Here is an 11,329-nt window from a genome sequence, read left to right on the forward strand (position 1 = left end):
GCTCCGTCAAACTGCCCAAAGTTCACCCGGACAGGATAGGTTCGCCTTCAAAATAAAAGCAACAAACTTGCGCTCATAACTGTCGTTGTTTGCCATTGAACCCATTGAACCACATCCTGACTTTGCTGGGTCACTCTGTAGCCACTGCAGGATGGAAAGTAATTACGTGATTGTACACAAACTGTTCCTGAGTCCATTTTGGGGGGAACCTGTACCATACTTGTGTTTTTATTTGACTATTTACACCTCATGGGGAGAGGGGAATATAGTTATATTCTGCTACATTTATCATTACTCCTACTACTGGTTACTTTTCATATCAAGATTTTAGGCTACATTTAAAACACATCATCAGCTAATAAAGTATGATGCCGTATGCTCCAATGTCACTGATAATACTGACAATGATCAGTGGTGGAGCAAGTATTTAGACCATTAGCTTCAGTCATACTGCTCTGTCAGGGGGAAAAGTCCTGCTCGGAAAATTTTACTTGTGAGTAAGTATGATCAGCAAAACGAAGCCTAAAAAGTAAAAGTACTCCAGAAAAATGTGTGGCTGTTAAGTAGATGGCTCATTTGGATGTAAATGATCCGTGGTATGTCCGTATGCCTATATGTAAATACTAAAACTTGGTTCAAACTTTGCTGTGTATTGAGTGTTGTCTGAATATTCTCACCAAGAGTGGAAGAATATGAAGGGTCAGGCCTTGGCATAAGAAATACCGTGTAAAGGCTTGTGCTTGGAGACTATCAGACAAGTTCTAATGTATTTGACCTCAAGTTAACTGTTTTGGTCTCACATGCGTCCAAAAAATCTGTCACGTGCGATGAAACAGTTTCATTGTTCCCACTGGAGCGCCTGATATTCAGTTTGTCAGACTTTTTAAACAAAATGTACACAATGTTTTTGTTACTAGACTTTCTTGTCACATGTTTTTTGATATGAATTAGAAAAAGAACATTGCACCTTTATTCCTATTTATGATTGTTAACAGAATTTGTAAAGAAATTAGATTCAAATTGGGTGTGAAAGTATTAACGTTTTCATTTAGGTGAACCAGTGCAAATGTTAAATATCTGCTATTGGAGATAAATTGTATATATATTTTGTACATGTGTCCCTCAAAGGTCCACTGTAAACTATAACTTACAACTGATCCGTGGGGATGCAGTTTGGTTCACCTGCTATTTGCCAGTCTACAAGAAAAACCCAAAAATGAAAACCTCTCTAATGGGCCTCTTCGGTGCTTTTAATTTGAAGGATGAGCCACAGTTTCCTGCCTTCTTCAGTCTCGTGCTTGACGCAGCGCTGAGTGGGCGCGTCAGGTGGCTTCGTGACGTCAACCCCAGTAACACCAGCGGGCTGTTGGCACAGCAGCAGGTCACCAGTCCACTCTGTGATATGAAAAGCCCTCCATGTTAGGCGCCTTGTGTTCCATTAACTTCAGGCCATCGAGACAAAACAGAGAGGGGGGAGAGAGAGAGACACGCCTGCAGCACACTCTGTTCACACGGTTTATTGAACAATTCCACGCACATCGGAGGACAAACAGAAGATACACTGCATGAGAAACATTCAAATAGGCAATAAAAAGACAAACATTTACAAGCCAAAGTAAACGGGCTGAAGATGAACCTCTGAAACAGTCTGGGCGTGTGGGTCAAGTGGTTGAAGGCGGCGGGGGGGGGGTGTGCCTGGAGCATTGCAGTGCACTGGATGTGAGACACAACAACACACTGTGAGAGTAGAGATAACAGGGCAGGCAGAGGGTGGCTGTCAACAAATACTTTCCATCCCCTGTGATGGGGAAAGGGGCTCGGGTGTGCACTCGATCTGAATGTTATGGTTAAGAGAAAACTGGAAAGAAGCCGAACGCAATTCAAAAGAAACAACAGTACAGCGCTAAAGTGGCTAGATTTGGGATTCAGAACGGGGGGCAAACTGGGAACCACCAACAACCAGGAAGGAAGACTACGGGGCAGAACTAGGGTGTCATGTGACAATGAGACACCCAAACCGGGAAGGGCTTAAGCTGCAGTGTGGGCCTTTGTCGTAATGGTCATATGATAGTAACACTGATTAAAAACATCCTCATAAAGTGACTTTAAACTCTCTGAGGTGCACGGCCTTGGAAACACTAAGAGACACACCTCAAGAAAATGATCCATGCTACTGTGAAGCTGCACACTTTGATTTCCACATGAGGAGCCGACGTGTAAAATGCTTTTTTACTGAAACCCTATGCAACTATATTACGTGTGTGTGTGTGTGTGTGTGTGTGTGTGTGTGTGTTTTTAAAACAGGATAGAGTTGAGAGCTGCCCCACCTGAATCTACGTCACAACTATACATTCTCACTGCTTCTCTCCCTCCAGTTGCCTAACCACAAACCGTCAGTTTTCACCCGTTTATCTTTCATCACGCTCTTGTGTATCCTCCGTGTCAACACACAGGCAGAGAGAGTGGGTTATCTGTCACATTCATCTCCGAACCAACGGGGGGGGGGATGTGTGTATTGTGGTAACGTCTGTATTTCTGCTTGACAAAGCCAGCTGAGGCTTATGTAATATTGCTGTGCTGTGGAACTTTAACTAACCAGATGGTGAATGATTAAGATACTTGCACTGTACATGGCCACTGCTCACGTAGCCCCAATGTGTGTGTGTGTGTGTGTGTGTGTGTTTGGTTGGGGGGGGGGGGAACACAGTGCAACAGAGTGCACTCTTTGGGAAGCAAAGCCACTGAGACATTCAAGAACATGGTGGTGCATTTTTAGCGAGTTGACTGTAAGTATGTGTGTGTGTATGTGTGTGTGTGTGTGCGTGTGTGTGAGTGTGTTTGGATAAGAGTGTGTTGTTAAGTGTTTGGGCAGACAAGTTGAGGCCCAGAGCTTCAGGGCAGCTCTGCCCCAGCTGCAGACCTCGTCTTGGGGCTTATCACTGCTGGCTGACCCCCATCTGCTGGTGGTCGGGCCCTGGTTCCCCCTCCATGTCAGCGTGGTAATGCTCGAAACTGTCGTCTTCTAAGTCTGGAAGACCCAGCAGCTGCCGCGGGAAGAAGGAGAAGGTTGCGTTAGAGATTGTTGCACGAAGACGTGTGTGTCGGCTGACAGCTTTAGTTAGCCTACTATTTTCTTTGCATCTTCTAATTATTCATGCAAAGTCTAATCAAGTGATCAGTTATGATGTTCTATTGTAGATTAAAGGTGCAGTATGTAAGACCTGGCCACCTGTTGAATTCATACTCAAAACAAATAGGGGGCAGCACATCACCAGATCAACTGCTAACTTCAGGAGTTTGACGTTTTCTAAAAAAGCAGGGGACTGCTATCTTGGGACCGGCAGGAGCTAGCTGCTTAGCATGCTAACTTCTGCAACACAATGCAAAGACGGCATAATGTCATAACCTATAACGTCTCTCCACATTCTGTTGATAATTTTGTCTTTTATAATTCAACTAACATTCTTCTGTATTGCACATTAATATAAAGATACCCAGCAGCATCCCTATGATAGGATGCTGATACTTGTACTTAGTACTTCCACTGCCACCTGCCAAGAAAGACCTTAAAAGATATGCTTATCCGCTCTCTTGTTTCGTTGGATGAGACGATCCACACCACTCTTATATCTGTGCAGTAGACATGAAGCTCCATTTAGAATGCTGTTAGCTTACAGACTGGAAACAGGTGGCAGCCGCTCTGACCAAGGTTAACAAACACCTACCACCTGCACGGCTGAAGCTCACTAATCAAAACAGTTCATCTCATCTTTTAAAGTGACACTTTGTGGTGAATCAGCGACACGTGGTCTCGCGGGGGGGATGTGCCATATTATTTCTATGCCAGATTAAGTAACTTCCTCATCATCACTGTGAGACTGACACAGCTATCTCAGACGCCAGGAAGTTACTGGCCCTGTGGCACAACACTTCAGTTAGTGAGCTTCAGGTAGGCAGATCTTGTACCGTGTGCTGTTCCCTCTTTTTTCAGTTATGCAGGTTAGTTGATTTGGAATAAATCACTTTTGTACTTCATCATGTACCTTGACAAAACCTTATTTAGTCCTAATCAGGACCTTCATTAGGCTTTATTCAAGGTGCAAACTTGAGAGTTTGACCAATTGTTGGTTAATTAATACACAAATTAATAGATCATTATACATTTAGGGATTTGAATGGATTACAGCCTGATTTGAAGTGGACCTTCTTATCATATAGTATGTAGAGTAAGCCTGACTTTTCAAGTTGATAAAAAAAATAAAAGGATTATTTTGTCAATTATTAAAGGGTTTTGCCCCCTATAAAGCTCTTAAACCATTTTTAATTAAAAACACACAACACTTATGATAGTTATCCATTAACTGCTTAACTTAACTGGCAAAAGACACAGTTTTTGCTTCAACTTATCATTATGAAGTAAATATGGATTGCACAGTCCAGTGGCTGTAGAAAAATGACACCATCCGTGTATGGATTGGTGCCCTTTAAACCTCGCTTAACTGTGCTATACTTAGAAGGTCAAATTATTCCACAAAGGAAGCGTGTTTGCCATTGCACAACGAAAAAAACAGGAACACACAGTAAGTTTCAAAACCTGCCTACTAAAATCATATAACTGATAAAAATGGGAAAAGTTGTTGTTTCCACCTCAACTGTTCCCTTAAAATGCCATAAGCAATTCTCAATTACACCATCACTGATAGGTTATTAAATAGGTAAAACAGTCAAGTAAAATAGTTTCATTGTGATGATTATTATCATATTTTTGATGAGTACATTTTTAAAGCAGCGACAACGAACCTTCATTTTCTGTTGATCTGGCGCCCCCTGTGGACAAAAGCTGTATCCGCACCACCACCTCCTGTCTCGCTCTGTCTAGCGCGCTCATTTTTGGATGATTGTGAGATAAATTAACATTGTCCCAAATTGTCAGGAGGGTCATGGTTTCAAAAGCCTTTAATATCTTGTGGCTGTTGAATCAGAACAACTGTAGAATTAAGGCTTCGCGTTTGAGCCATTGAGGTCATATCAGGGCAAGGGAGAAATGGTCGCCTTTGTAAATTATGTTTTAGTGCAATACTGAACCAACAGACTGCAGCTCCGCTTCTTTCCTCGGGCTGTGAGAATCCTCAATTCATCCTCAGCACACTGCCGGTAATAGTTTTATTTGTATGACTCATTCAACCCTGAGAAGTCAGAATCCCACCCAGTGACAGGCATTAAGAGCAAATATAACAACTGTAAAGAAAAAGCCATTCTTCTTGCTGATACTCTCGTTGGCTTATTCAACTGACTGTTTTTTTAAGTCCTAGTTGTTTCTTGTTTCCATTCTACCCTGTTCTCTATTTACCAAAAAGGGCTTGAGGCAGAGAGAACCAAGCGCTGCTAATCAGCACTTCAAAATCACGTCAAATAGACAAGAGTAGTCTAAGAATATCTGGGTTCTGGGGTGGAGTTCAGCATGTTTTGTCCGCGCCAGAGGGAACAGAATGTATCGGGTTTGTAACAGACACAGCAAGCAGAGGTCACAGCGCTGTGGTTGACGAAGCACGTTCGAAAGAAATCTGTGACACGCTCATTTGTTTTTTCCTTACAGGCCTGAAGGACGTGAAGACCTTCTCCAGGACCTCCAGCAGAGTCTTCTTCCCGCAGGAGGAGATGTAGTCCTGGGCCAGCTGGAGGAAGGGAAGGCAGTCCTCACTCTCGCTCCACACATGCTGCAGACGCAGATAAACACAGATTAGCCAATATTCATGCAAAGTAGGGGAAGTGGGTTTAGAGCTGTGCACCAGGTGATAGTGTAACACTTCCTCCACCAGAGGAGCCTCGTGTGGGCTGTATAGTGACGTACACTTTGCAGGAATTAACAAGTAAACAAGTAAAGCGGGTCAGGGCCGCAGAAAAAGTAGAGCAAAGCAATTAAACCAGATAAAGAGACGTTTCATCAAGGACTCGCAGCAGACGAAGGAGTGAAGATAACACAATAAGATGTTCACCATGGAAAAAAATCTATAACAGTAAGATATCCAATACTGAAACGCAGGACAAATAGTTCCTGAATATATCTGAATCGAGGACTTTATAGTAGATGATGATAAATTCTCTCTCATTACTTCCTTTTTGTCTTTAGCCTCAAGACAAAGTGGTGCATCGTGCTGAGGTGCTTCCTCGTTTTGTCTTTTTAGCGTTGTTTAAAATGTTTGGCTCCTCTTGAGAATAGAAATTCCACCAGCGCAGCTCTGAAGCCACTGAATTTTAAATGGGATGACACCTTGAGTTTTTGTTTTACAATGTTATTCTGGACCTCTTTGTTCAGGACTTTGTCTTCTATCTGACATAACTCTCAAATCACAGGGCCAGTCTAGTCTGCGGGTTGTGATAAGTGTACGACCTGCTGGTCTGCTGAGTTCAGAGGGTCAGATATCAGAAAGTTTAGCGTGCTAATGGCCAATAAAACCGTATTAATTTAGGCTAATTGGCTAAATCTTCTAGCCAAAGAGTTCCAACCAGATTATGATCATTGTTTGCTCCCTCAAGGCACTTAATTGTAAGACAAACACCAATGCTTGGGGTAGATTATTGGTGCAAATCTGCTTCACCCGCTGTTAGTGTTGTTTAATTTGAGTCGAAAGGCCGTACTGTTAGGTTATGTATTAGGTGATACCGTTACAGGCGCCTGGCCAAGTGTGCAAAATGACCTGGAGGAAACATGCAGCAGGTGTAAAACAAACAAAAACACAACTGATGTGTAGGCTTTGCCACTTAGAGTAAAAGTTTGGGATACATGCATTGATATTTTATTTTATTTTCACCATTAATATTATTACTATTATTATCTTAGAACATAATTTGGGGATTGGGATAAGTTTGGGTTCATGCCAAACATGAGGAGGAGTAAATTAATACTATGGTAATTTAATGTGCCATGTTTAAGGGTTTGTATTGGGTGGAAAACTCCTTAGAGTGAAGTCATAAAAAAAAAATTCCTTAAAGGTGCAGTATGTAAAAATTAGCGACATGTTGAGATTAGACTCCAAACAAAAAGGGGGCAGCATGCCGCCAAAGCAACCGCTTAGTGCTCATAACTGAAGCCGCTATTGGCTAGTTAGCACAGTTAGCTCGGTTAGCAGCGAGCGGTCCAGACTGGGAGCTCGGAGCACTAGCACAGTTGCTTGCAATCTCTGCAGCACAATAAATAAACGGACACTAAACGTCAAAACTGTTGCTTCTGTTCAGTAAATGTTTGAATGTTTTGAACTCAAATGACATGCGTATGTATTGCGCTGCATCACCATAAACAAAAACATCAAAAGAATGTGAATGAACAACATTTTTGACATTTCTATGAATTGTGTTTCAGAGTGAGCATGCTAACCAGATAGCCCCGGCACGTTCCAAAGCTCCACCTTAATTTCACCATCATCACTGTGTGTACTGATGGAGCTTTACGGTAAAAACATCAGGGATTTGAAGTCACAGGGTGTAGCGGGGGCACACCTTGCTGTAAGAGTTTCACGGGTCATGTGAGAGTTATGTGAATCAGCCCGAGGGGAAACGCTTCCACAGCGCTGTGGACAGAGTCCTGCTCCAGCTGCTTAGGGATGGTTGTTCCAGCTTGACACTGATGGATGGGCTCTCACATGGGCGGGTGTGCCTCTGCTGCACTAGCAAAACCTCATCTTTCAGCTGATCTCACAGAACTAATCCAATCGCCCTTGTTTATCAGCCGCTAAACGCTGTGTCACATGACCTGCCTGACTGAAAACTGAGAGAATGCACCCTGAGGGAAATAACAGAGCACTGACAGTGACGTGCTGCAGCACTGTCAGTGTGGTGTAACCGATCGGACAGCGCCCTCTGGTGAAAGGGCAGGGCAACGATACACAGATTTGAGTAGAAAAACTGAGAAAAGGACTGAATGCTGGTGAGAGAGAGAGACGCACAGAGCGAGAGAAAGAGCATGTGAGACGCCCCGCCGACAGATGTATTGATCGAGCAAGAGTAACTAGATCTAAGAGTCCTGCAGAGAGATGGAGAGTTATTCTAGCTGCTTTGAGAGCGCAGAGCGGAGAACTGTGTGTGTGTTCCTGCGTGTGTGTCCTGCAGCAGATTCAAGAGCAGGAGAATAGCTGATGGTTGCAAAGGAAAGGAAGGAGTTCACTAACCTCCCCGTGCATTTATGTACATGAGTCCTGCATGTGTGTAACGCTCAGCTATGTGTCCTGGCTGTAATGAAAGGAAAGCCCCAGCCTAAGCAGCCATGCATGCGCTGCTGTCTGCAGGACAGAAGGGGCGAGGCCTGCAGACACATAACACAAGGCACGCTCCGTGTGACATAATGTGTTATTGAGTGAACAGACGCCCTGGCTCCTGGGTCATCTCCATCTGCTCCCCGCCCTGTTAGCCCTTGTCACAGAGCGGGAGGAGCTGTAGGACTCGCAGCACCACCACTGCAGCACACTGCCATAGGATGCATAGTGAGCGGTATCCAGACAGCCTGTAGGTCATCAGAGTGGCGCGCCTGTTAAAGATACTGCGCTCATATCTTCTTTAGTGCTTCTCCTCCAGTTTGGGAGATTTGTTTTTTCAAACTGAAGGAGTTTATGTTCCACAATTACAGACAAATTACAAAGGATACGAGATTTTTTTGATCGACAAAACAAAACATTATATCAAATGTGAAGAATTCTTCCAAAACTGGGTGACAGGCCACAAGCAGGGGACTGATGTGCCAGTACTTTATTGTATCGTTATGATACAAAATGGAAATAAAATCCCAAAAATTAAAATGTATATCTACTCAGTCCCATGCCAGTGGAAAGTCAGGTCCACAAAATGTTTTTGGAGCTTTCCAGATAAACAGGAAGTGCTGAAGTAGCTATCTGAAGTAGACAGGGAGGTGCTTTACGAATTAAAAAACATAAACTCCCAAAAGATGCCACACTGATTTGAAAAAGGACATCATTCACACCCTCGACACACGTCCGACCCGCTTCAGATGGGGTGTGTGCTAATGCTATTAGCTGAGCAGCTACTGTGCAGATTTAGGCTTTGTAAAGGGCTTAAATAACGTCTTCTCAAATCAATGTGAGAATCTGGGGCTTCCAGGGCCTTGGGTTTGACTGGAGGTCATTAGGTTATTATCTTCAGTTGTTTTTGTTTTTTTTACGTTTTAAAACAAGTCCCCATCTGCTTCCAGTGTATAGGAGAACGCTGCGACTCCGTTTTCTGCTTTTTTGTGGACTCCAATAATACCCATCAGCATGGGGGGGGGTATAGATAATGACGGAACTTTTCATTTTTGGGTAGTGCCATGCTCAGATTTGATTTATTTTATCAATTATGAAATTGTTTATTCTGTTTTTTTTTTGTTTTTTTTTGTAAGCCAAGAAAGCTCTTTAAATATCTAGTATCCCTACGTAATTAGTATCTCTCCTAATTGTAGCTCAGTGTGCAGAATAACTCTTTGCACAAGAAGTCAGTCAGTTAAGGAAAGCTGAGGTCTTCTTGGGCTATTTTGCATTTCTACAATACAAAAGCTGCTTCCATTCTGTCTGTGGTGCACCATTAAGCCTCAGTGTGGGCCCCCCGTGAGGAAAAGTTTGGGCACCCCTGCCTCACATCTGTAACATTAAACTATTCAAACTGTCAAATAAAGAATCAAATATATACATTTACAGACTTTATTCGTGTCCAGGCGAACATTTCCTCAGAGAGTGAGAGGTAATCTGGACTCAACACCGGGAAAACTGGCAATAATTCATTCAGTGTAAAGATATGAAAATGCGCCCCTGGTTAATTATTCATTGAACGTCTGCAGAAAATAAACGTGTTTGATGAACTCTGGAGAGATGTGGGCCTGTCTGCACAGCCAGGCTGCTGTCACACCTGAGGAAAGGCAGCTAACATCGGCCTTCATACAAAAACCAGTACTGTGACGAAAAGGACACTTCAGAAGAAAAGCAGCCTTTGTGTTGGTTACATGCACCGATGTAGATGCTGTGTTGTGTAACTGTTGTAACCTTATGTGGCGACTGCAAAATGGTCCACGGGTCTTTTATTTTGAAAGGAGCAGGCCTCGTGTTTGTCTCTAAACCTGGCTCGCTCGGTGCTGTTGTGGTTCGGAGGGTTATCGCAGTCGATAATGATGGAGGAGAAACACCATCGACAGCGCGGGGGTGGAGGGGTGGAGGGGCGCGGGGTGTGCACCCAAAAACTGAAATGACATCATCCCCCTCAAATCTTCACCCAGCACCCTCGGACCCCCCTCGCCCCCTATGTCCATCAGCTGAAAAAACCGGGACCGACTGGGACAACCCCACCTCCAGCCCACCCTCGACACACCTACAAGAACACACACACACACACACACACGCACGCAGCCTGAGGCCCTGCCGCGGCTCACTTACGAAATTATCGTTGCCGCCGGGACACAGCACGTAGAAGGAGACGCCGGGCTCTGCGTAAAAGTCCAGCCGCCTCTCGTCGTCCTCTTCGGCGAAGATGAGGTCGAACGGGTTACCGGAGCACCACTTCTCCGCCGCCTCCACCAGATGCTTGAACTCCATCCTCTGTTGTCCGCTCTGCGGTGTCCCTGGCTCCGGAGCTTGATGTCGATCTCTCTGGCCGTCACGGCGATGATGCTCAAGACACAAAAAACAGCTGATCGGACAGCAGCATCAGCAGCCTCCACTACCGCATCTCCTCTAGCGCACCGTCTGCATGGCCCGGGAACACAGATAACACAGTTGGTGCATAGAGCCTGCCGGGTCTGGTGCTCATCCGTTCTCAAAGCCCCATTCCTCTCTTCCTCCCCACGTTATGAAATCAGCCCGTCGGTCGCATACATGCATACGCAGGAGGACGCCGGGAAGAACGCGATGACGAACAGTGGAGCCGGGCAGCCGTCCATATCTGAGGCGCTGTATAGGCCCGCTGCCGAGGCAGAGTGTGAACCTGCTGACATCACGAACCGAAGCCTTTTGGAGATTTAACATGATGCGGGATACTGTAGAAGCTGCTGTAGCGTCAGGAGCATTAAAGATTGATGTGAGGACGGATACTGCAGTGGAATACTTTCATATAGACTGAATTATTGAAGGATCAGTTCACCTCAGGCACTAGAATATAAAGATTTCACAGTGTAGCCTACATAATTAGATGAATGACAGTGGTGTTTTACTTCCTAAGGATGAGTAAGCCTCAAATTAAAGGCTCAATACGTAAGAATTTTAGTTTAAAACATTTCAAAACGTGGGTTGTGTTGTGGGGATGTCATATTTCTCGAGGCTAACCCAAAAGTTAGCGTCACCCTGGTTCCCTCCACTAG

At 44.4% G+C, this 11,329-nt stretch overlaps 1 protein-coding gene across 1 annotated transcript; it reads right to left on the reverse strand.

Annotated features, from left to right (window-relative positions):
- Positions 1-1,501: 1,501 nt before the first annotated feature.
- On the reverse strand, positions 1,502-10,968 carry mturn (maturin, neural progenitor differentiation regulator homolog (Xenopus)). Its single transcript, XM_030410702.1, has 3 exons — positions 10,410-10,968; positions 5,595-5,717; positions 1,502-3,044 (listed from the first exon to the last, which is right to left on the reverse strand). Exons 1-3 carry the CDS (start codon positions 10,566-10,568, stop codon positions 2,937-2,939), a joined length of 390 nt encoding a protein of 129 aa, XP_030266562.1. The 5' UTR covers positions 10,569-10,968; the 3' UTR covers positions 1,502-2,936.
- Positions 10,969-11,329: the final 361 nt, after the last annotated feature.

The sequence above is a fragment of the Sparus aurata genome, chromosome 3 (genome assembly GCF_900880675.1).
Source record: "Sparus aurata chromosome 3, fSpaAur1.1, whole genome shotgun sequence".
In the NCBI taxonomy this organism is placed as follows: Eukaryota; Metazoa; Chordata; class Actinopteri; order Spariformes; family Sparidae; genus Sparus; species Sparus aurata.